Here is a 27,759-nt window from a genome sequence, read left to right as displayed (position 1 = left end):
CCCACACAGTTGGACTTTCCCAGTAAACAAATGTCAAATAAATACATCTGTACACATTATGTAGGCAACCAATCACAGTTTAAGAACAATTATTCATCACTGCTAATGGAAAATGTTTTACTAGTCTTTGGTATCATCAGAGAAGGTTACCATTTTCCACCTTAAAAATAAGGACAAATCATCGGCTGTCCTGGTGAGAATTTCATACAACTGTGCTTTCCTCAAAGAGGGTTCCAAATGCTATTGCTCGTGGTCTCAAGTGGTACAGACAATGAGTGAGCAAATTATTAACCACAGTAAACCATAACCATATTATTTAACCAAGTATACCAACCTGGGAACCACAATCCACTCAGACTGTTTAATTCTGTTGTACTGAATAATGTATTTATTACAATCTAGTCCGTTTTCATTTAATCTACAGTTGTATAATATTTTAGCTTTTGTCTGCCAAAATGACACCAAATTCAAAAGATATTTCATATTTCATAAGCATTGGCAAGTCTGAACTACTTTCAACAGCTCACACTTGCGATAATCTTTACAGCAGCTGTAGCAAGTTTGATCTGTTGAAAGTAGTTTGCAGACTTGCGCTCCTAATTTAAGTTTGCAGACTTCAGCGGATGAAAATTAAGAATATAATGTGTATCATATTTTAGCATGATTAGTAAATTCATGAAAATGAAGGCAAATAAGAAACTTATGTATATTAAATACTAAGTGCTTTTATCAGCTGTAGAATAATGAAATCTGTTTCATACATTAGTACAACTATCCATCTCACACATCATTTTCACTGAGGACTTGCTTAGAGGTTTCTGATGCAGACCTACCGATGCTGAACAGCTGCGAGTTCATACAGTGGAAATAGGAGACAAAGACAAGTGCAACAGGGCGTGTTGCATCAAAGAAAAGAAGATATCCTGCAGTTAAGTCAAGAATCAGTCCACAGCCATGAATTACCAGAAGGTTGGTCATCTCTTCTGACAGAATAAGCCTAGAAACACAAAAATACAGGTTCAGTTCAAACAAGCAGATAAACTCCCAAATAAGCAGTACCAGAGTTCAGATAAAAACATTATCCTTCTTGTTACCTGCATCTCCATGCATGTCCAGTGGGTCTTTAAAGACAGTCCACATCCAATTTGATAGAAATACAAGAATGGTACAAGTATACAGTGTGCAAGCAGCTATTTAGTGTAATTTCATAAAATACATACAGTTCTGACCTGTTACAGGTACTGTATATTGCCTGCTTACCACACACCTACAGAAAACAAGCAACAGCTAGAAAATGCAGTAGTCAGAATTTTCATCCCATTTATGGCTCTGTGAGCCATCTGTGGAACTGAAATAATCAGATGTGAGAGAAGGTTATCCAGCATATAAAAGGAGTGAAAAGCTATCTCAAAAAATATGGCAGAACTGATGCCTGTTCTCCCAGGGGCTTTAAGTAAGGATGTATGCAAGTTTTTTGTGCTGGGGGGAGGAGTCTCCTAAATGAGGAGAAAAGAACCACACCTGCTGAAAACACTGGCAAATACTTTTCAGTCATATCTGATTCACAGACAGTAAATTCACGTCCACCTCCTGCTTTTGTCTTTCTGAATGATTCCAAAGGAATGATAGTCATCAACAGAAAAAAAAGGTTGTTGCAGATATTAATATACACAGATTTTTAATTATTTTTCTGTTGAATTCATCCTTACTGTACCTTTTTATGGCATAATGTATATAGCAGTTTTGTACGTGCATCAGTGTTTGGTTTTACTACTTTATACTGTTGGACACATCTCCAGTAAACAATGTTTCCTTAGTTGTAATGTTAACTTAATTTAGACATCTTTGCCTTTTTGCCAAGAATGTGGCAGAAAACAGTAGAAGAACCAGTTCACTCATCTGGTTTAAGAAAGGAAGGAAAGAAGGAAAACAAATAAATGTGAAAAATGAAAAGTCTTTATGCTCACTGTTGATGTGAACTATGGATGAAATGATTGTTCTGAACTATATTATAGCTGGGATTTTGAAAAAAACGGCAGTGTATAGCTGCCTACATAATCTTTCCCGACTCTCCAGCCTACTTCTATTTTATTAAACATATTTAACACTTAAGACATAAGCAAACATACATTAACAGAAAAGAATAGATACACTATTAACATTTTTTCCATTTACATAGATTGCACATCACATATCATTTCCTTTGGTGTAACCATCATCAGTCTAACCACAAAAAGTTCAGCAACCAGTCCAGGAAACTTCCACCACAATAAAATTAATACTCTCAAGCACCGACACAATAAGGCTCACAATAAGGTTCCACCAGTTGAATATACGTGAGCTAAAACACCAGCAGCAATTAAAGCTCTCCTGAAGGTATTGCAGGCAGCATACAGTTTATTAACGTAACAAGTTGCATAAAACACGTTTTCATCAAACTCGACTTCATCAGATAGTGTTCACAAACAACATTCCCCTCATTAAATACATCTGTTAATTATATAATGAACACATAGCATAAATTGATTAATTGAACAAGCAATCATCAGTCTAACATTACATACATTACTGAGCTCCTTCCCTTTCCTTAAATTTCACTCCTCCTCAACCATTCTGCATAAATTGTTTCCACAATTCACATTTTATTTTGTAAATTTTCTCCTTTTTTTCTAAAGATCCCTCTTCCATTTTTTTATCATTTTTATAATGCTCAATACTTTAAATACAATAGGTTTGGACACTCATTTCCTTTTTCTTGTACCTGCTTTTCTGGCAGCCAATAGAATTAAACTTAACAAGGATTTACTATGTCTTAGCTATTCAGATCCTTTGTCCCAGCCCAAAAGACTCATTTCCTTATTTACAGCAATTTGTTCACTCAATATTTCTAACAGAGTACTCTGTAGGGAATTTTGAAAATCTGCTAATTCATTACACACTCAAAACATATGCTCACACTTGCCTATTTCTTCCCCATCACAACTCCAACATTTGCCATCTACCTGCGGAAAAATTCTTTGAAGTCTGCTGGGGTATACAAAATACCTATGCAAACACTTGCAGGCAAAGATTCTAAAATTTCTGGACTTCATTGCTGTACATATGCCCTCCCATTCTTTTCTTGTAAATTACTTTTCCAGTCTCTCCTTTCCATTTTTTCTATCCTCTTCTGAGTGATTCTTATAGTTATTGTGCAATATTTTATATATCCTACTAATTATCCATTTTTTTAACAGCAGTTTATGTTCTAGATTCAACAAAAACTCTGCTAGAGCAGCTGTTCCCTTACAATTCCCCTATCCCTTTCTCTTTACCTATACTCCGATATCAGACCTTGGTAGGGAAGGCAGTCTCTAGCCTACAATACAAACAACTTCTTGGCCTCATCCCATTCTGTTATCTTTACCTCTTAAGTTATTTGCTCCAACACCTTGGTTCCTCTGAGACTTTTCTCCAGTACATTCTAGCCCCCTCTTATCTACTTTCTTTACCCTTATTTGCAGTCATCCCTCCTGGTAAAAATCACTATTCTCGTGTTGGCTTAGCTCTTTCTGCTACTTGATAAATATAATATCCTGTATGGTTATTTCCTTAAGAATTTGCATCCGAATTCCCACTCACTCCGTTTCTTGAACTCTCTCTGCTTCATCATCTCCTCTTTCTATTCTGAATTAAAACCTTCTACTTGTGCTGTGCATATGAGCCTTAACTGTGTAGCTCTAAAATATCCTTTCAAATCACATAGCCTGGAACCACATTGTTCTACTGGAAGATCAGCTTATCCCCACTTGACCCTTGCCCTCTTCCTTCCCAGATAAATTCCTTCAACTCTATTAATTGCCCACAACTTTTCTGCTGGTTGATAAAAATATGCCTGACATGTACATAAAACTAAAGGAACTAAACATTTTTACTGCTTGTATCTATCCATATCCAAAAACTAGAGATTTCAGTTTCTCAGTTTTTGGTATCTTTTGTTTAATCTCTTTCCGCATATTCTAACTGCCCAGGGCCGGCCTTAGCTGATAGGGCGCCCTAGGCGAAGTAATGCTCTGGCACCCCTTAAGCCGCACCCATACCATACTCATGAAACACCCCTATAAGCCATGCTCACAGGTAGGTCACTCCCCAAAAAAGCCACTCCAGTCATTCACTCCCCAAGAAAGCCAATCCAGTCATTTCCTTTAATTATTTAAATGCATAGAAGAAAGGATACCTTGTAATGTAGTTTAAACTGCAAGTGAAGGTGGAAATTTCCTTTAATAAACCTGATTTAATCTGAATTTCCTTTAATAAACCTACTTTAATCGGTTTCTCCTTCACACATACTTTACTATAAATTTCATGTCTTCAGAAAATAAAAGCCCATGTGCCTTGGTTCAAAGGGTTGGTTGGTTAATCTAAGCAGTTTAATTTACTCTGGGGTAGGCAAGCAAGCCTTACAGCTCAGTGAAAATAGAATAGCAACCTCTCTCCTCCCTGTGTACAGAAGCTTAAGATAGAATAGCACAAACACAGATAGCCATTTGCTATACAATACAATCTCGCAATGAAAACAGGCTTAGCATGAACGGTAAAGTTCTCTGCCTCTGAAACTGCATGAAAACCCATATTTATAGAAAATGCATCTGGTCAGTGGAGGATTTTTACATTTGGGCTGTTTTCAAAACAGACTCTTTGCACATATTTTTATGGCCATGCATACATGTATTTGTTCTTTGATTCAACTTCCTGATTGCATTAAATTATATTCCTTATGTAATACAGAACCACATGTTATAATGTATTTTAAATTTGTAGTTTTAAGCATTCTTTTAATAAGCAAAGAAACAAAATGTATAAACCAATAATGACAAAAATACCCATTTCAGAAAATTTCAACCAAAAAAGGCTACTCAGACTTCTGTCATTACAATCCACCAAGATCACCCAATACAAACAATCTCTGCAGAAAAGAAATCATCTGAACAATTCCACATTAAAGACATCTGTAACTAATGAAGAGATTGCCACTGACAACTTTACATCTCAATGTTACATTTACAAATTCAGTGCCTGTTGCCCTTGAAGAATTAATTGCCTATGTTACATTAAAAAATTAGTAAACTGGTAATATTGCAATATGAAATGACTAAAACTGACAAGTTCATAGGTGCTAGGCATCTCATATAAAGGAGGACATACTCAGGAGTGCAGATCCACTATCTCCCCTTAGAATGCACCAAATAATCAGAAATTGAAAGGGCACTGCAATATTAGCTCTCCATCTACATGGTGTGGGAGTAGAATCCACAGCCTTCTGTACCAAAGACAATGATGCTACTAACACTGCTTTGAAATTCTACAACATAGTGTATCATTTGATAAACAAAACTGTTAGTTTTGCACTGAAAACTGACTTAGTGCAAGAATCAGTAAACGTCCTTCATTTAAAGCTCACAATTTCATGAAAATGAACTAAAATTCATAATCCCTTGAAAATGCACAATCTCTTAATACCCTGAAAATGCACTGAAACTCAAATTCATTTCTGTTAGCAGTCTGGTAGTTGGTGTACAGCAGTGGTTCCCAAACCTTCATGGACCTAGACACACTTCTGAAAACACTAATTTTTCACAACCCACTACTCACGTCAGCATGCGTGCATGTGAAGCACTCATGGTCCTCCTTAAAGGAGGAGACGCTGCCACCAGTGAGTATTTCTTCGGGATTTAAAGGGGCCATGTATTTCTTTGGGATTTAAAGGGGCCATGTAAACTATTCTCATACTTTAAATTATTAGCATAGCCAGATTATAGTCAAATGGGGCCCCTAGGCAGTGAAATAGATTGCGGCCCCCCCTAAGTAGCCCCTCTTGTAGCAGTCTCCTCCCCAGCCATACCAGTGTTCCATTACTTGGCCATTTCTCCCTAGTTACCATGAACACTGTTCAAACCTATCAGTGTGTATACTGTTTTCTTATTTACTTCTGCGATGATTACAGATATTGAAATAAAATGCACAAACACAGATAGCCATTTGCTAAACAATACAGCCTGACAACAAAAAGACTTAGCATGAGAAGTAAACTTCTCTGCAATTGAAACTCTCATTCATTGAAAGAGCATAAAAACCTACATTCAAATAAAATGCATATGACCAGTGATGAGGGCTATTTTCAAACCATAGGTCCCTTGGACACAATTTTATGGCCACGCATACATGTATGTGTTCTTTGAGTCACCTTCCTGATTGTATTAAATTATATTCCTTGTATAACACACCACTTGTTAGTGTGCTTTCTACATTTACAGTTTTGAACATTTTTCCAGTAAGCAATGGAACAAAATGTATAACCCAATAATGACAAACTACCCACTTCAGAACATTTTTAACAATATACATGCACACACACACATACATACGGTACATTACAGTACACTTGATTACACAATGCATTGTGCTTGTTCACTGGAATGCATATATACACAGTTTTTTTTCTATGCAATTAGTCTGAACTATTATGCTACTGCGCGTACTTCTATATTTTTGTTTGTGAAATGGTTTGTATTTCACCCAGGCTGAAACTACTCAGTACTGATCAGTGCACTACCCCAGTAAACCAATATAAATACCCCAGCAAACAAATATAAATACATTTCAATAAAGAACTACTGTCAGCACTTAAAAATGTTGCTCCATAATTCTGTGCTGTTCTATTCGCTTACAACTTGTATTTTCTTGCATGAAACAAAGTTGTTGCTGAAAAAAGGCCATCACAGTTCAATCTACTTAACTAATTCAACTCCAAAAAGTAACATCTACAAAGACAATGTAACTTAAGCATTACCCATTTCTTACCAGTGTCTGATTCTACAGTATTCCCTTGTGGCTTTCAAAGATCCTGCATTATTTCTTTCTGGTATTAGTCATTATATGTTACATTATACACAAACTCTTTGGTTAAAATAAGTCAATCAATAGGGAACAGCACAATTTACAACTTCAAAAAAGTAATCAGATCAGTAATACTTGCCACAAATAACTGTCCAGTATTTTTTTTTTATGAAGTGTGAACTGTCAGAGATAACCAAATTCACACCATTGGCAGAAATACGTCTCACTTGCAGACTCACAAACAAACACCACAGATGGCCATCAGGTGATCAACTACAGCAAGTTCACCCAAACCAGGAGATGCATCCAAAATTGTACATAAAGATCTGGAGGTTACTAAAAGACCAAATATTTGCAGTAAATGATTCCACATTCTTGATATTCCTTAGTTACAAACCCATCTCCAACAGTAATATTATTTCACGATTATGAACACAACCATATATGCAATCTACAAACAAAATGACTGGAAGTCAATTTAAATGACAAGATTTAAAACAACTCTTTCAAAGCCTCCACTCTTACTATACGGTCTAGCTTCCAAAATGCCTTGACTGTTCATGCTACTCAAAGATTCCTCCTTTGCCAAACTATCTTATGCCTGGTGAAGACAAGCATTAACTTAATAAGTCACCATTTCTGTTGTTTAGATTACCTGCCAGGCCCTACAGAAAACGTTGGCAAAAGCATCTGCTTTAATCCCTACTTACTGGCCTCATAGACTGACCCTGCAACAACTTCATCATAACTCCTTTCAACAACACCAAAAGCCACTCTTACAGTTACTTACTTTTCTCAAACCAAGTGGAAGGAAGGAGGGGAACAGAACCTTTCTAAACCAAACGTGTGGTGGTGTTAAGCTAGCACTATTTCATATAATTTGCCAATTCCCAGTCATAACAAGTATTGGGCCCTCAATTGGGACATTACTCTTCAATACAGACATTTTATGTCCAAAGACCTTCAGAAATAGCATTGCATAAGTAAACAACCCAAGCCTCTAAAGCTGAAACTGTTACTTGCAGTTATCAAAATTACCCTTAGAAACAAAGCATGGGCTTTATGGCGTTCTGCTAAAGACCCACAAGATCACATTACATACAGGCAATCCAGGAACAAAACTAAAAAATCAATTTTACAACACAAAAAACAATACTACTGTAATTTGCAGACAGTAAATCAAAATAACCCTCAGAAGTTTTGGGCAGGTTTAAATAATCCTGGATAAACTTCAACCCCAATCCCTGCTGCTACTATTGATAAAACCCCTGAAGATGTTTGAGTTTTAACCAATTCTTTACTGAGACAATTCAAGTTCTAGCTAGCCAACTACCTCCAGCTCCCCTGGTCCTGAAAGTAGCACCCCCTAGAAACCTACTCGCGTTCAGCTTCCAACCAGTCGCCACTTCACTTATCCGTACCTTGATTAAAAAATTAAAACCCACTACACTTTCTGCTGATCAACTCCCTGCAGAGTACCTACAAAAATCAGCTGATGCTATTGCTTACCCCTTCTCAATACTAATCAATCGAACCATAGTAGAAGCTAAAATTCCCACCATCTGGAAAATATCCTATGTAATCCCACTTTTATTCTCCAATTATAGGCCAATAGCTATGCTCTCTCCACTTGCAAAGATTATGGAAAAATGTATTCATAGACAACTCATGCATCACCTAATCCAGAATCACCTTATGGCAGACACTCAGCATGGCTTCTGTCCTCATCACAGCACTACTTCAGCCCTCCTAGCCTTTACCAACACCATAAACCATAATCGCAACAATAATTATATATCCTCAGCCCTCTTCTTGGCTCTTTCCAAGGCATTCAATATGCTTGATCACCAACTTTTAATCCACACCCTGCAAACATTCTGTCTAGATACTGGAGCCATTCAGTGGTTTCAATCCTACCTGAATGGTCGACAGCAGGCTGTCCTCTGGCAGAACAAACTCTCTAACCTTCTACCTAACGCCCTTGGAGTACTACAAGGCTCTATACTAGGGCCCTTGCTGTTCTTCATCTTCATTAACGACCTTTATACTGTCATCCCAAAAGTCAGCTGTATCCAATATGCTGATGACTCTACTCTTATTTGCTCAGCCGCATCTCCAGTAGAGTTATGGTCAGCTACCCAGACCACCTTTAATACAATAGAAAACTAGCTTTCTGAACATCGTCTGATCCTAAATCCCAAAAAAAACTAAAATGCTGTTATTTTCACCAACACATAGGTTTACCGCTTTCACCTTTACCATAAAATCAAATGATGGCACAATCTCCCCTGACCCCTCTACAAAACTATTAGGTGTCATCATAGACAATAAAGTCTGTGTATTAGATGAAAAACACGGTGATTCGTTAAGCATTTTATCATTTACGTTGCTTGTTATACAATAAATTTTTGGATACGGATTTGGAATCCGGTGTTTGACTTTTTCTCTAACAGTGTGTTTAGTGTTTATTAGTTTTGTTTTCGCATTGGAAACTCTGTTTATTTGGTTAATAATCTAAAATTTGACCTACATGTTTAACCAAACTATCAAAACCATCAATAAAAAACTAGGGTCACTTTACAGAATAAAAGCCTTTGTAACCCCTCCAGCTAAAATTGCCATAGCTCGCTCTCACCTTCTTTCAACCCTTCTGTATGCATCCCCTCTACTCGAATTTAAACAAGACTGTCCTTAAACTCTCAATTTGCTACAACCACATTGCCAGGTTTGCCACTGGGCTGCCTTTTAGGACAAATCATTGCATCAATCTAAATCAGCTTGGGTGGCTTGAACTACCCAGCCTAATCCAGCATAACCAACTGATTATGGCCTATAAAATCCTCTATAATCCGGACAATACTCCTGCACTTAAAAATATTATCACCCCCTATAACAATCCTAGACCGCTTCGATCCTCTAACTACTAATTCAGACTAGCAAAATTAATAACACAGTAGGTGATTCTCTCTTTGCAAACTCTGTAAGTAGATCCTGGAACTCTAATCCAGCTGATATTACCTTACTTTCCACCTTAGGTCAATTTAAAACTAGACTCAAACAACATTTGTCACTTAATTGGCTATGTCAATGTATCAAGCATGGCTAACACACTCTAGAATGCGTTAAAATCTGTTAACCAGTTTATTGTGTAATTTAATTTAATCCTGACTTGCGCTCAGGATTTAACTGTAACCTGTGGAACTTGCTTAACTTGCTTACTTATGTAATCTCTGTCTGTTTGTAATATGTAATGCTGGTATTATGTAATGCTGTATCTGCTTACCCTTGGAGCTTTTCTCCCCGGGCCTCCGCTGCCAGTCGGACTATCCCGGTCAAATAATGTAAAATAAATCAAGTTGTTGCTGACTTGCAATCATATTATTAGCAAAACAAGTCTCTGCAAGCATCACTTATTTGGCTTTCTCATGCCACTATTTTTAATTTGCATACTGAACTGAAAACTTTAACTGATAAGAGAAGATGACAACGCAGCAGGTTTCATTTGCATTTCAAAGAACAGCAATTAACAGCTTTTTGTACTGCTTGATGTAGGACCATTTAACAGTCAGCATGAAGTACTAAAGGGCCAGCAGGAAAAGTGCAAGCCAAGTTAAACAAAATCGTTTTATATATTTTTACATGACAAAAGACCTTCTGGTATAGTGAGCATCTGTATGAGACATTAAAGTAATGACAGTAAGTCAAAATCAATTATAAGATCACCAAATTAATCAATACTTCAATGCTGTTAACAAATATTACTGACACATACAAAGCAAAGATGCACAGAGAAAAGGGGTGATAGGGGAGATTAGTGGTTCTTTGGAATTTTACTTCTTTGTCCCAGTTCCTATGTTTGCTGCAGAAAGAGGCTTGGCATAACAACAACAAACAGCTGTAACCATATTTGTGATGGGGTGTGTAAAAGAAATTCACGATTGTCTTTTAAGTTTTTGAACTACTATGGAATTGGTTGCCTGGAAAACAATTGTATCAAAAGTGCAAGTACTGCCTGTCAGAACCAAACCACATCTTTTTATAGCACTAAAGTATGTTATTGTGCAAAACAGACCAACACACAACAAAAGCACACAAACATATCACAAAAAAGTCACCTTCGTATACTGTAGTTGCAACAAACTAAATGTACAAGGTCAGGAGCACAATTTTAAACGTGTGCACTTGCAGACAAGTGAAAAGGGGGTAGCAATGCAGTCTTGTTTCCAGACTTCATTCTGCTGTACTGAGAATGATGCAGGTGTGGTAAAGCATTAACTTTAGATAAAGTAACTTGCAACACACAGCAGATTCTACAATAACAGTTCCCTGGTACAAACAAAATGGAAATGCAAACGTTTTTTCTACAAAGGAAAACAGTGTACACCAATGATAATCTAAATTTCTAATACCTTTTCAGAAAGAAATATCCCGGTTTTAATATTGTGATTCCTACTTGAAGATCTACACTCCTTGCTGAAATCTCATTCATTTATTTTGAAGTTTAGATTGCAGACTGAACTGCTGTGCTGCCCACCCATGCCCATCCCGCTAAAGAAATTATTATTCCAGCTGTTCAGGTTCACCCGGGAGTTCACACACTTGAAGCACTTAGTTCAACTTCATTCACTCTCATTCACTTACTGTTCAACCACCACGGCAGTTGGAGAATGAGAACAGGAAGTAAACAGAGGGAGAGAGTACACACAGTCCGAGCCCACCCTTCATCCAAATGCCACTTTCTAACAGGCTGACAGTCTGCCTCTCGAAGTAGACGTCACGATGCACGCATGCCCCCCCCCCTCCCCACATGTGATAATGTCAGCAGCAACACTTTCTTAATTAAAATAAATGCACAAATAAATAAAAAACGCGCCCTTTAACAGGCTGGCCTTTACGGCGTCCTAGGCAGTCGCCTAGTTCGCCTATGCCTAAGGCCGGCCTTGTAACTGCCATAACATAAACCTTTTGAATCTATACTTCTAAACACTTTGTCTTATCGTGTCTACATAAATATTGGCATTGCTGAACCAATTCATGTGTGGGCACATAATTTATGGCATTTGTTTTATCTTCATTAATGTTATAACTCAAAAAGACTTGAAACTGTCTTCAAATGTTCCACAACACTGAGATGTCCTTTTCTATATTTATCTGATACAAAATAATATCATATAATATGCGAATAAAGCCAACATTTCTTTATTACTACACCAATTATACCCTTGCATTTTTGAGTCCCTTATTTTGTTTGACAAAGGCTTTAAATATAAAACAAAGGGGAAAGAGAATACCTCTGCCTGGTTCCTTGGTTCAAACAACTTATCAGATAGGAACCCTCTACTTTAATTCTTGCCTGTGATACTTCATATAGTCTCCTAAATTAAACTTATTATTGCAACAGGGAATCCAAATTCTTCCATTGTCTACTCAAAATCCCAGCTTACTCCAATCACATGCTTTCTCTGCATCAAGACCCACTAACAGCAATATTTTACATTCTGCTCCCTCTGAACATCATTCAATTAATCATGTCAAATGTGTGTCTCTCCTCCACAAAACCACATGACATTATTACTTTTGCCATTTTTTTAAGCTATTATAGACTAAACTTTAGAATTATGGTTTAAAATTGAAATGGGTGTATATAAAGCTGGCTCTGATAGGCGTTTACCATAGGTTCATAGGTTTATACTAGGCTATCTGCCCTAAGGCATTTATAAGCCTAGCCCAAATTTTTGTGGCTTACGCCACCCCTTATATGAAAAAATACTGTGCCCATTAGTTTGTTGTGCCTCTGTCCAGCAGTGACACAGAGATGATTCCCGGGGTAAACCTACGATCTCCCATCCACAGGTCTAGATTTCTCTTGAACAGAGTCAGCGAGGTGCTCTGCCTCACATGGACCGGGATTTTATTCCACAGCATAGGGAGTCTCTGAGTGATAAATCTATCCCTCCAGCACGTCCTATTTATATCCGTGCTAAGGTTTAAGTCGCTTGCTCTAGTGGTTTTGGTGGATTTGGATTTTTTGAGGTGGAGCATGTCCATTAATTCCGGGTTGGACATGGCCTTGTATGTCAGGCACATGTCACCTCTGAGCAGACGGTATGCGACTGAATAGAGCTGGAGTTTCTTCAATCTGGCAGCATATGACAGATTTTGGAGTCCCTTTATCCTTTTGGTGAGGAACTTTTGGGGTCTCTCCAATTGCTGCAGATGTCGGGTGAGATACATCCCTAATGGGGCATTGTACTCGATCATTGGTCTGATAAGTGAAGAGTACAGGGAACAATGACCTCACTAGATCTGGATGTGAATCCCTTCATGATCAGGTGGGCAATGTAGAAGGTCTTTCTAACCACTTTAGCAATGTGAGTCTCAAAAGAAAGGCCACTGTCAACCTGGGTCCCCAGGTCCCTGATAACCTCTTCTGTGCTTAGTGGATTGCCACCTATATGGTAGCTTGGGGTTACCTTGTTTTTCCCGAAGGGTATGACTATACATTTTTGGCACTTAACTTCAGGCAATGGAACTGGGACGAGCTATGTGTTTCCGTGAGTCCCTTCTGAAGGATATCCGTGTCGGATGCACTTTCCACTATGGCCCAGTTTGCAGTCGCCTGCAAACTTTGTCAGCCAAAGTCCTCCTATGTTGGCCTGTACTTCTGAGAAGTAGATGCCAAACAATAGGGGCCAAGGACCGAGCCCTGTGGGACACCACTTGTGACCGGCTTGGAGTCTGACACAGCGCCAGCAACTCTAACCCTGTGGGTTCTGTCCTTAAGCCAGTTTGCAACCCATCTTGTGACATATGGGTTTACATTTAAGCTGGTAAGTTTTTCTATAATACCCGAGTGGGGTATTGTGTCGAAAGCCTTTGCAAGGTCAAGGTAGGCTGTATGGACTGCCTTTCCTCATCAATGGCCTTGGTGACTGTTTCAAAGAAGTCGACCAAGTTCAAAAGGCATGATCTTCCCTTGACAAAGCCAAACTGGGTCGGGTCCAATGTCTGCAAGTCCCCTATATCTTTGTTTATGAGCTCCATTATGATCCTCTCCATAGCTTTGCAGACTAGACTTGTTAAGCTTATGGGGCGGTAATTACCAGGGTCCGTAGAGGCGCCGCCTTTGTGGAGTGGGACAACAGTTGCCGTCCGCCACTCCTTGGGCACGTATCCTGTGGTAAGGCTGAGATTAAACAGCTGCCTTATGTGCGGGTTTAATTCCTCATTTAGCTCGTGTAGCACACAGCCGGGGACACCATCCGGTCCCATTGATGCTGTGTTTTTAGCTTTAGAGAGAGCAGCTTTCACCTGCGCATTTGAGATGTCCGGGAGGCTGCACTCGGCTGGGATAGTTATCTCTCCTTTAGGGGGGGAGAGGGGGGTGAAGTTTGCACTGAACCTGTCTGCCAGTATGTTGGCAATGTCTGTGGGTTCAGTGATTTTGTATCATTTTGGACTAATTCTGAGCATATCTGGGAGTTTCCACCCAGGTTCCTAACATAGCTGAAAAAGGCCTTATGATTGTCCTTGAATCCATGGCAATTTTTCTCTCAAAATTGGCCTTAGTTGATTTTATGAGTGCTCGTATTTTTTTACTAATAATGATCAGGGGTGACTTCCTTTTATGGATTTTGTTCTATCATGTAATAGCTTTCTCCTCTTATTGTAAAGTTTGTTAATGGCTGGGGTCCACCAGACTGGACGCTTGCCCTTTGTGGAAAGAGTCTTGGTTTTATTTGGGATTGCCTGATCCATGCAGTCCTGGAGGTGTTCATAGAAGGCATTTGTAAGGGCTTCCGCAGCTTGGGTTGTGGTTTTCACTGGCTCAGGGGCCTTGAAGGCTACCACACCTGTCTTGAGTAGTGTGAAGTTTGCTTTAGAGAAGTTCTTCACTATGGTCTTTTTGTTTGGGGTGGGGGCGGATGTGGATTTCCAGTGAGATTAGTTTAGGATCAGATCTCACCAATGAGGGATATACTTCCGTGTGGAGCATTTTGTCCCCATGTTTGTGACAATGAGATCTAGTATATTTTCTCCTCTCGTGGGAACAGTGACTAGCTGTTCCATGGCATTTGAATTTATGAACTCCAGGAACCGTTGGGCTAGAAAGTTAGGGCTTGAGTAATGTTCCCAGTCTATATTCGGTAGTTGAAGTCACCCAATATGATGGTGTTTGGAGATACATTTATACCCTCCAGTGTCTTCAGGAAGGCTGTGTGGGGTTCCTGAGTTTGAGAGGGTGGCCTGTAGCATGCTACAATTTGTAGACAGTTTTGCCTATGGTTAGTTGCACCTGGATGGTTTCCAAGCTTCATGCGTTGCCACCAACCTGGAGGTGTGGGTATCCTTTATGAATATGGATACACCCTCCTTTTGTGGTGTGGTCCGGGTTTTGGGGCGGAACGCATGATATGAGGTAAAACCTAATAGTGCCGGGGTGCTCTCAGGAGCCTTGAACCAGGTTTCAGTTACAGCACAGACATCGATGTTCTCCATACTGAGAAGGGCCTCGAGTGCGTGCATTTTGAAATTTAGACTTCTGGCATTGAGCAGCATTACCCTCAGTTTCTTCCCATTTTTGTTTTCTAGGGGGTAGGTTTAGAATTTGAGCCTTGCCTAAAAAAGGCACTATGGGGGTGGCAAGAGCCTTAGCCAATATCCGAATCCCAGGGTGACAGGTGCAAGCCGCCCTTCGAAGCAGCGTGGCTTGTCAAGCATGTCATCCCAGGCAGACAGACACTGGATCCCCTTTGAATGACACCAGACATTAAGCCAATTGTCAAAGCTGATCATCTTGTCTCTATATTGTGGCATCATTCTTGGTGAAGGAAGGATACTGCTCAGGGTTAGGGTCATACCTGCCTGGGCTACATAATCAGAGAGCTCCTCTATGTCTCTTTTCATGTAGTCCAGGGAGGTACGTCTCAGGTCGCTCACACCAGCATGGACAATGACTGTGTCATATTTGTACTTGCCGTGGAGTGACCCGAGTGCTTGTGTTATGTGGCGGATTCTAGCGCCCGATAGGCAGCTTACTGTGACCCTCTCCTTGTTCAGCCTGGTGAGTGGGACGTCCGTGTGTCTGACTATGGAGTCACCTATGACAAGTATGTTTGGTGTTGTATTTGGCCTTAAGGGCTGTGACTGCTTTGCACACTGCTTTTGTGGTTTATGTGTTGCTTGTGGGGTGTCTTGAGGTAGCAGTTGTTTGGGTGTCTGCTTTGGAGGCCTCTGCTGTTTAGGTAAATTTTTACTCAGAGCCTCCGAGTAGGTCTTTGTGTGTTTATGTGTTTGATTCAGTGGAGTGGTAGCATTATGTGAGGCTGGTTTTGTGGTGTGTGTAGTTGCCTTCTCCTCCTGTCTGGTCTTGCCAGTCCTGAGTTGAGAGAGCTCAGCCTTCAGTTTGGCTAAATAGCTGCATCTCTCGCAAGTATTTGTGTTATGTGGGAGGAGGAGAGGGTTGTCTTTGGGTAATACAGCCACCACAGCTTTCTTCCAAGATATTGATGCTTCCCCTCCTTTTAAAATACTGTTAAAATATTGCGGATCTTTGTCACTCTTTCCCAGCCTAACTTCCAAACTTTCACAGGAATACCATCAGTTCCTGGAGACTTTCCCAAGACCGATTATAAAATCGGCTTTAGCTCATCTCCTCCTATCTTAACTGTTAGGTGTTGCACCTCATCTACCTCTAGCCTTTGCATAATTACATCTTCCATAAATATTTCTATTTGTGCTAGTTCTCCATTTCTCTGCTTTATACAAATTTTCATAAACATTTCTGAAAATCTCTCCAATACCTCTACAGGCTCTTTGGTTAACTTTACTTGTTATAGGCTCCTTAAGTTTGGCGACAACCCTTTCTATTATCTGTTGTCCAAGTCGTCATGCTGAAAGATTTTACACTCTGGAATTATCATAAAAATAGATCCTTAACAGCAATCCCCTCTAAACGCATGCATGCATTTTCTCATTTTCTCTTTAGCACTCTGCTTTTGTGCCTTTTCTTGTTTTATCAGATTCCCTTTATACTGCATTACTTTAACTTTTCTCAGCCATTCTAAGTAATTCCTATTAAGTCTTAATCTCTCTTTAATTTTATTTCTACCCTATTTTTAAACTCCATTTGCAGTAGAGATGGCTGTACTGGTGAGTGGAATGAAACGAAAATGAAGTTCCAGTCCCCACACTAAGTTATATTCCCTGCTGAGAGCAGACTATTGCTCCCAAAGTTTTCTTAAGTTCTATAATAGCTCCCTCCCTTGCCAACAGACATTTACTACCCCAAATCTACCGTGGTCTTTTCCCCATATTCCATCACTACTAGCATCCCTGTAGCAATAAGTAAAATTAATCCGCTTTTCTTTTGTCCCTAATATTCTGTTGAATATCCATCCTAAAATCCTCTGTCAAATTCATATGCTATTTTTTCCAAATGTGTCTCCTGTAGAATTGCTATTTGAATTATGCATTTCTTAATGTAATTCAATCTCACCCTTTTCTCATCTCCATTTACACACCAGGTGGTACATTGGGAAACAAGCACCTTTCAGCGCACATTGTTTCTGTAGCAGTTACAGGTTTTACAGGCTCAGATCACTAGCCCAAGGCCCACACCTCCTCGGAGGGTGCACCACACACATCTGCATGCACACAAACCTATGGCCAATTTAAAGTGTCCAATCCATCTATTGCATGTCTTTAAATTGTGGGAGGAAACTGGAGCATCTGGAGGAAACCCATGCAAATGCAGGGAGGACATGCAGACTGCACGGATGGCACCCCAGTCAAAAATCAAACCGGAAAAAACTCTTGATCTAAGGTGAAAAAACTAACCGCTACACCACTGTGCCACCCTAATGTAATTCAATACCATTTCCTTTTTGTCTATACCTGTAAAGCCATTTCCATTCCAAAATAATATGATAGCATAGCCATTATGATATAACATTTTTCCAACCAGTTATACATGCCAGTTTTTCTGAATGTGTATTTCGATGTATGCACTAATATTTGGCAGGCTGACCTTTTAAGCAGTTTCATCTCATCTCCCATTTGACCCATGTCACATTTTCAAGACTTTGTGTTAATGAAAACCTTCAAACAAAAAAACTAAAACGCATTTGCAGAACACCTCCATTCACTATTAACTTAGAACAAACACACAAACTTGTATACATCTTCAAAAAATGAAGTTTAACCCACCAGGTAACAATTACCCCAGAATTGACAGCTGCACCCACTGGCACAAGCTTAATAACTTTTGGCCCTAAGAAAAACTGTACTGGTTATCCTTAAACTGCCTCTTAACATCTCCTGATTGTTGGGATAAATTTGCTTCTCTACTGTTTGGTGTACAAATAATCATTTTCTACAAGTACTCTGCTATCTCCAATTTTTAATACTTTGCCTTTCTGCCACGGTTTTGTCAGGATTCTCTTTCTCCTGGTATGATTGCACCTTTACTAATATACATCTTGGCTGCTTTCTTATTGCCTGGTTTGGGGCATACACTCTATGTCCCCTTTCAGTTAAATGTTGCTGTGGAACAATTCAATTGCTTATTTGTGCCTTCATAAAATTAATACAGTCTACTCCTTCCAGTTTCTCTGGTACAGCAGAAAATCTCATGTTTTCTCTGGGGACTGTCTTCTAACTACTTAACAGTTCCTCTTAAGAAACATCACATTCAGGCAGCTTCAAACTTCATCTCAGCCTCTGATTTTTGCTGTTGTATTAGTCTGAATGGCTACTTAAAGCTTCTATTTTTTACAGCCCTTTTTGTTTGAATGGATATATTCCTTTAGTGTTTCACTTACTGTGATCACCTCGGAGTACATTCATTTTTTCCTCTAAATTATGGGAAGCAGTCTTTTTTTTTTAAAACAAAAACAGTTTGTCATAAGTGATAATTTAATAAATATAATCGCACATTTATATAAATGAAAAACCATACTGACATAAGCCCAGCTGCAAGCATTTTACATCATAGACCATACTGACATAATCCTAGTTGCAAACATTAAATATCAATTATAATCTACCCTATCACTGTCAAACATTACATAGCTCATTCAAACCCTGCCTTCTTTTAAACTTCATTTCTCCCCTGTACTTGTTCTCACAATTCACATTTTTCCTATGTAATTTGATCCTACCTTTTTTAAAGATCCCAATTCCAGTTTTGTCTCTGTACTAGATGTAGTGAATATAGTAACATATTCACTACATCTAGTACAGTTGGTTTAGACTGATTTCTATTTTTTAGTAATTTATTTTTGGCACCCACAATAATTAGACTGAGGCCTTACTATGTCTACGCAATTCTGATTCTGTATCACAGCTCAAAAAAAATAAATTATTTTCCTAGTTACACCAGTTTGCACACCCAGTATCTGACAGAATAGTCTGCAGGAAATCTTTAAATTCTGCCAACTCATTACAGCCGCAGAAATATGTTCCCCATTACCTCTTTCTTCCCCATCACACCTCCAATATTTGCAGTCTACCGGAGGAAAAATTCTCTGGCATCTTCTTGGGGTAAATATTTCCAAGCAAAAATCCCAAATCTTCTAGATTTTGTTTCACATTTGAGGCACTTGCATATATCCCTCCATTGTTTTTTTGTGAATTGCTTATCCAATCTCTCTCTTAAATCCTTCCTAACCTCCTCCAATTGATTCTTATAGTTACTATGCAATATTTTATATGCATTGTTAATTATTCCTTTATTAATGGCAGCGTCTGTTCTAGATTCTACTAAAAACTCTACCAGTGCTGGTCTTTAATTTAGGACCCCCCCCCCCAATTTTTTTCTCTGCCTATATTCTGATATCAATCTTTGATGGGGAAGGGTCTTCTAACCTGCTCTCCAAATAAATTCTTGGCATCTTCCAAGTCTATTACCTTTCTTTCTTTAGTTATTTACTCCCAAGTATCTTGACTCCTTTGCCAGTTTTCTCCAATAAATTCCAGCCCCTTCTTCCCCATTGTCTGAATCCCTAATTGCAGTCATCCCTATTGACAGAATCTCCTTTCTCCATTCCGATGTTGGCTTAGTTCTTAGAATACTTTCTGCTACTTTATGAATACAATATTCTGGATGATGGTTATCCTTAAAAATCTGCCTCCAAAATCCCTGTCTTTCCTGAGCTTCCTCATTTCATTGTCCCTTTTCACTCTGAACTATCGGTTTCTGCTTGTGCTATGCATAGAAGCCTTAACTGTATAGCTCTGAAATACCCATTTAAAATTAGGTGATTCCAATCTGCCTTGTTGTTTTGGAAGAATCAGCTTATCCCACTTGACTCTCTGTCTTCCCCTCTCAGATAAAATCCTTCAGCTCCTTATTAACTGCTATCCAAAATGTCTCCTCTGGTTGAAAAAAATCTGCCTAACCTGTGTATAAGACTAAAAGGACTAAAAACGTTTTAACTGCTTTTATCTTGCTACCCCACATCCATATGACAGAGCTTCCAATTTCTCAGTTTTTGTATTATCTTTTGTTTCGTCTCTTCCCACATATCCTTAGCTGCCATACCAGAATTATATTTAATCCGTATAAAACAAAAATATATTTTATGTCCCCATAAATATGGATATTGCTAAACCAATTTGTATGTGGGTACATAACTTACCGCTATTGCTTTTCTTTTAGCGTCATTAACTTTGTATCCCAAAAAGATGTGAAACTGTCTCAAACACAACCAGTTTTTTTTTTTTTTTTTTTTAACTACCATACCAATTATACCCTTGAATTTCTGAGTCCCTTATCTTCTTTGCCAATGGTTCTAAATATAATGCAAATAATAAAGAGAGAGGACACCCCTGTTTGGTTCCTCTGCTCAAGCAGAAACTACCACAGGGGTCCCCACCCACTTAAATTTTTGCCTCAGATCCCTCCATATAGCCTCCAATCAACCTTAAAATGTTATCAGGTCATGGAAACGCTTGCCCATTTCATCATCCCTTTCCACTCTGAACTATCGGTTTCTGCTCATAACGTCCCAGCTTACTCTGTCAAATGCTCTTTCTGCATCAGGACCTAACAACAGTGGTATTTTCTTACATTCTGCCTCCCTCCCTCCTTCGCTTGCCATAACTGCTGTTGTTGTGCTCTTACTGAGAAAAATAATACATTTATGCACCCTAATAGTAAAATTTCCTTTACTTTTAAATGTTTTGCTACTTGTAACACTAACATAATTTACTTGGCTACGTGCACAAAATGCACGTGTTTTTATGTGGGCAAGTCAACCAGATGTCTAAAGGACAGGATTATAGAGCATAATTCTAAAATTAGAAGGGGTATATTGTTTAATTCCCTAGCAAAGCACGTCTGAAAAGGCTACCTACAGTTTTAAGTTTGGGGTTATGGAAGTTGTGATGAGATCTACTAAAAGAGGAGATTCAAATACTAAACTAGAAAACAAGGAATATCAGTAGATTTTACGACTACAGGCTGAATTACCCACCAGGTGTCAACCAGATGGTTTCGGTCAAACCTGTTTTAAAACTCAGATGACTCTGTAGATCAAAAGTGTGGTCTATAAAATTTTGTATATAGATTTTAGAAGTCTGTAGCTTTAAAAGCATATCACTTGGCATTTAATTACATTATGAATAGTCTTTTTTTACTGGCGGTGTGATTAACTGATATGTAGAAGAACTGTGATTATTTTATGTTGGTTATTAAGCATTGAAGGGTACTGGATACCTGAAAGCTTTGCTACTTTATTTACTGTTCTCACTAAATTTATTGCTGCTATATGTTCATGGCAGTCGTTCTGTTGGAGATCTTCTGATACCTCCCCAGATTATCCCCATGAGGAGGTCCCTCAGAAAGAAGTGCAAGAGGAAGGCCTTTGATTCCCCCAGGAATCAGTCACAGAGGACACTGACTTCAATGAGGAGGAAGGGCCCCCATTGTCACCTCCTGAAGATGTCTCATTTGGAGACATCCTGGAAATTTTAACACAGAGGGTTGGTTGGAAGTCCCCAAACCCTTCTTCTGAGGAATCCGTTTACCTGCAGGCTTCTACCTCTTGGGTGACACTGATCGCGGATTAACTCATTCAGCTGATTACACAGTGAGAATGGAAGACTCCAGACACCATCAAGCCCATCCCCAAAAGACCTGATAAGGTACTATCTGCCCCCAACAGTTAAGGGTCAAGTGGTTAGTTGTGGATGGTATGGTTGTAGCAGCTACCACTAAAATAGAACTTGGAGAGTTCCTTTGTCTATCTGCCCAACAGGAAGTCTCAGGCTATGGACAGATTTGGGAAGCAGGTCAGTGCTTCAACCTTCACCATAAGGTTGTTGAATTTCTGGGACATTTCACAAGATTCCAATGGGATCTGATTAAGGAATTATCAGACACCCTGGTGGGAGCTGTATCTGTGGGAGTCCAAGAGAAACTGGCTTCACCATTAGCCACCCTGGAGTCTGTGTCCAATTCTTAAAGGAGGCTGATCACTCATACACGCTAAGGGAAGTCTAGAGAAGCAGGTACAGGAATAGCCATAAGGAAACATGCCTGGGTGCACCTATGTCACTTTGTGAAACCATTCAAGTCTTCTTTTGTCAATGTTCCTTTGCCCTAGAGTAAGAGAGACTTTAATCAGGTGTTAGAAAAATGGCAAGACCCTTTCTGCTGTGGGCGTATGTTTCTCCACCCCCCAGGTCCTTTTCCAGGAACCAAAGGAGTGGCAAAAAATGTGGTTCAAAAAATGCAAAGGGCATTTCAAAGATAAACATGAAGGGACTTCCCCGAGGGGCGGGGGGGGGGACCAAAACAGAAGATGCCGTGTTTGTGGCCAAGTGGTCTGCAAAAATCAGGGCTTCAGGGATTCCTTCCCAGGGAAGCCCTTTCAGTGTTCCTGAAGTGAGGCCCAATTGTCTTCCTCTGGAGGCAACTGGGGGACACTTACCATTGCACCTAACCTTCTGGCTAAATTTAAGATTCCTGTGTGCAACACTTAGTACATTTCCAGAGACTTATCATTCCCTTTTCTCATCCTCCTCTTCTCAAAAAAAAAATCCCTGATGTTCCACCCAATCAGAGGGATTCTGCAGTGCAAGAAATCCAAAACCTGCTGGACAAGAGAGTCATTCAAGAAGTCCCACCAGACCAGAAAAGATCCGGAACCTACTCATGATTCTTTTTAGTGCCAAAAAGTCAGGTGACTAGAGACCCATTTTGGATCTCAGTGTGCTGAACAAATCTGTTCAGCAAACAAGTTCTGGATGGTCATGGTACAGTCTATTCTTCCCTTTCTGAAGAAAGACGACTGGATGTGCTCAACAGACCTTCAGGATGCATGTTACTATACAAAGATGGACAAATGCTCCAGTCATTACCAATTCACAGTATTACCCTTTGGTCTCACCAAAGCCCCCAGGGTGTTCACCAAATGCATGACAGTAGTAGCAGCTCACTTGAGACTGCAAGGATTTTGGGTGTTTCCATACTTGGATAACTGGCTCATGGCCGCTTTCACCAGGCATCAAGTAACAGTAGCCAGAGATTACACTCAATGTCTGTGCCCAAATAGGGATTACAATAAATCGAGAAATCACATTTGACACAAACACAATCTGGCATTCATAAGAACCGTACTAGATATGGAGACAACTGTAGCATTCCTTCCTCCAAACAGGCTTCAAAGATTTATGGTACAAATTCAAAAGATAATCCACAGAAAGATGGTTCCTGCTCGACTAGTTTTGCAAACTCTAGAGTCAATGGCAGCATCAATAACTCTAGCACCTCTGGCCAGGTTTCATATGAGAATACTGCAGTGGCTTCTAACTTCTCAGTGGTCTATCCTTCACCAGCCCTTGTCAGACCAAATTCTGATCACCAATTATTGCAAGATGGATCTTCTTTGGTGGATGAATTATGAACAAATTCTCTGCAGTTGCCCCTTTGTTCTTCCAGAGCCCATGGCCATAGTGAAGACGGATGCCTCCCAGATGGGGTGGGGGTCATTATTTGAGCAAGACAGTCCAAAGCACTTGGTCCCCATTAGAGGCCAACTTGCACATCAATGTCCTGGAGCTAAGAGCAGTGCTTCTTGAGTAGCAGGCCTTTCAGACAGCTCTTCCTCAGGGGACTATTGCAATTCAAACACACAACATGTCGGTGGCTTAAGTACATCAACAAGCAGGGAGGAACCAAGTCTTACCCCCTTTGTTGAGAAGCCCTCAAAAGTGTGGTAGTGGACTATCTCTTCCAACCGCTTTCTAATGGCAACAGACATTCTGGGGAGTTCCAATGTGATTGCAGACAAGCTGAGAAGATGATCCTTCAGCCTCATGAGTGGTCTCGCAATTCTAAAAGTGGCAAAAATGATATTCCATCATTGGGTTAAACCTTGCTGCAACCTGTTTGGATCCTCCCTAAACAAGTGCAGTAATTACTTTGCTCAGATTCCCCCTCAGGGGAAATCACCCAGAGATGCTCTCCTCCACAGTTGCCCCCCCCCCCCATACCTCTAATTCCAGAAATTTTACGAAAAGCACTCCCATCCAGATGGTCTTGTTCACCCAGACATTTTGAAACTTAAGCTGACTGCATGGTTCCTCCAAGTCCATTAAATTACCAGGCGTCCTATTTTTCTCTCCAGTACACCACATCCTCTTGTCAGCTCATAAACCTTCCACTCAAAAACTATACGCCAGTAAGTGGAACACATTTACCATTTGGGCTCATGAAAAGCAAATTAATCCCTTTTCTACTTCTATAAAACATGTTTTAGACTTTTTAGCCGCTTTTTTTTTCAGTGCTGCAGCATTCCCTTCCATCAGCAGATTACAATTAGCTGCAATCTCTAACTTTCACGGTGGTTTAGAAGAAGGTTCTTTAGCCTCTCATATACTTTGTAAATCGTTCCTAAGACAGACTTTTGTTAAAACCCCTGTTCAAAGATCCCACTCCTCCTTGGATTATAAACTTAGTACTGCAGGTCTTAATACATTACCCATTTGAACCCTCTGCGGAATGTGATCTGAAGGTTTTAATTTGGAAGACACTGTTTTTGGTAGCCATTACTTCCACCAGGAGGATTTCAGAGATCCAAGCCTTATCATTTGAACCTCATCTGTTTTTCCATAAGGATAGGGTCTCCTTATGAGCAAACCCCTCCTTTTTAGCCAAGGTAGTATCAGAGGCTAACATCAAATTATTAACTTACTGGTTTTCTTTCCAAATCATTCCAACAAAGGAGAATATGCCTTACATTTACTAGACATTCACAGACAAGTTACGTTTCTAACTTCACAGAACTAAAGACATTAGAAAATCAAGTCAACTGTGTTTCCTTTTCCAGTAAAAAGTTAGGTAAAGCAGTCAGCACAATTACTCTCACTAAATGGTTTAAAGACGGCATTTCATTCATTTATGATAAAAATAAATTAACCTTGCCTCAGCCCGTCAAAGGACATTTTACAAGATCTATAGCCACTTAAGCAGTTTTCCAATCTACAGCTTCAATGGATGATGTGTGCAGCAGCTACTTGGGCCTCTCCCCATACCTTTATTACTTATTACAAACTGGAATTGGTCTCTAAGGGAAGGTCATCCTTGCACTCTATGTTCCTCAGGAATATCCTTCTGCGAGTCCACCCAAGACTTTAGGTAGCTAGGGACTCTGTCCCATCTGTCAAGGATAAAATGAAGACTGACAACATCAGATAAAGAAGTTATGTACTCAATGTTCCACCTGTGTTGTCTACTTTCATTTATCCTTGACTTCCCTCCCTCCATCCCCCAACCTAGAAGAATTTTTGGTGGAGTGGATCATGCACTCTTTCGAAGCACTCCTAAAAATGGAGAACATCGATATCTGTGCAGTAACAGAGACCTGGTTCAAGGCTCCAGAGAGCACTGCTGCAATACCAGACTACAACTCTCACCACACTTTTCAGCCACCAAACCAGGACCAAAACACTAAAGGTGGAGGAGTGTCCATATTCACCAAGAATATTCACACCACCAGGCTAGTTGCCCAACACAATGCGTCTGAAATTCTCCAGGTGCAACACTAGGTAAGACTGCAATCCAAATTGTAGCTTGCTACAGATCCCCCCACCATGCCCCAATATTCTCACTACTCCTTTCTAAAGATACTGGAGATATTAAGATACACCCAAACACCCTAATATTGGGTGATTTCAACTACCCTGTCATTAACTGGGAAAACTATTCATGTACCAACACCTTTGCCCAACGATTCTTGGAATTCATAAATTCCAATGTCCCGGATCAACTAATCCATAGCCCCACCAGGGGTTTCAATATCCTAGACCTGGTCATTACTGTGAAGGCTGACAGCCTAGCCAGACAGAATTTTGTAGACCATTCTATCAATTGTAAATATTAATGTGAACCACAGGCTTGTTGTCAAATAGAAAAACTGCTGTTCTTTCTATTGTTTTAACAAAGAGTTAAACTGCTAGATTTAAACATGCAAATGTATTTTTATTGCTCCGCTTCCTGACCAGCTGCAAGATAACACAAGGAGATGTTACTGTAAATGTAGTTTCTGTTAGCCTGGGTACCCAGGGAAGTGTGAAGAATGATGTAATGGGAACCAGGAATGTTTAAAAACAGAGAATCAGAGGGCATTAAGCATTTTTGTCTTGGCCATCCAACTCACAGCACTGTCTTGCTCTATATGTAAGTTTATCTTAGATTTTGTGTTTTCTCTTAGTCTAATCTTTCTAGTGTCTAGCTATTTCTAAGTGTTTTTCTGTTATGTTAGAACTGTACTACTGAATTATTTTGGGTATTTCTCTGATCTCTGAACTCTACTTACACTGTGTAGTAAAAAGGATTTTCTTGTGTTTTTGATTATGTATTATTAAATATTTTTAAACCCTTTTAACTGTGGGTGTTTTTGTGTAGAGATAATGTAAGCTCTAGAGTACATTGCATATATATAATTATTACTGTACTAAGTCACTCTAATAAGCCGTGAATGTTTAGTTATACTAGCAATTGGACAATAATATTGCACAGGAATAATTGGACACCCTTCTAAGGGCCTGTGGGTAGCTGATAAATATTAGCTGGGTGATGGCAGTGATTACTACTGTATAATCTGGGTAAAAGGGGCACAGCTGGAGAACCTGTGCCAGCCTTCCCCAGAAGTGTCTGTGTGGTTGTATAAACTCTTATCTCAAAGTGTGTCAGCTACTTGGGCAGGGACACGAAGCACTGGTTGGACAGAAAGGGTGCTGGAGATTTTAGCTTGCCCAGCTGGCTGAGATCTGGACCCTATTAGCTGTGCCAGTGGGAAATCTCATTGGGGACCTGGAGAGCAAGGGATCGACCAGACCCAGACTGACTGTGATCTCTGTGTGCTCTTAAGGGAAATTGCACTTTTCTGTGCGTATTTGTTATCCTTTCCTCCTATAGAGACGCCCCTCACTGGTGTTGGTGGTGAGGATTGAGGATCCTTGATTGCTGGGCCAGGGAAAGGGCATCACAATTACCAACACTGGAAATTGATGCTCCACACCTATGGTTACCCCCTCGTTGGTCAGGTCTGACCATAAGCTAATCACCCTTGACATCCACATCCCTCCCCTCACCCCCCACTAAGGAAACCTCTGTAAAAAAAAAAAAAAACTTCTCCAAAGCCAACTTCATGCTACTCAAGTCAGAAGTGACAAACTTCATGACACACATGCAGACGGTAACTGAAAGTTCGACTGCTGAATCCTACACTAAGGCACTGTATCAGCGTATCTACTCGTGCATGAATCGTGCCATCCCAAATAGAACCAAGACACTCTCCTCCAAGAAAGGAAGGCAATCCGGAGGTCCCCTGCCATAAACAAACTTTACAACAAAAGGAAGAATCTGTTTCAGAA

At 39.7% G+C, this 27,759-nt stretch overlaps 1 protein-coding gene across 1 annotated transcript in view; it reads right to left on the bottom strand.

Annotated features, from left to right (window-relative positions):
* Positions 1 to 27,759, bottom strand: part of GGCX (gamma-glutamyl carboxylase) — a 425,060-nt gene that overhangs the window by 330,817 nt on the left and 66,484 nt on the right. The window contains exon 5 of the mRNA XM_044084295.1: positions 834 to 997. Within this exon, the coding sequence (XP_043940230.1) occupies positions 834 to 997 (164 nt within the window). The remainder of the gene's footprint in view (positions 1 to 833; positions 998 to 27,759) is intronic.

This window comes from Protopterus annectens, chromosome 9.part0 (assembly GCF_019279795.1).
Source record: "Protopterus annectens isolate FY-2018-M chromosome 9.part0, PAN1.0, whole genome shotgun sequence".
NCBI lineage: Eukaryota > Metazoa > Chordata > Ceratodontiformes > Protopteridae > Protopterus > Protopterus annectens.
The sequence above is the reverse complement of the archived record's forward strand: the minus strand, read 5'-3'. Positions and strand labels throughout refer to the sequence as shown.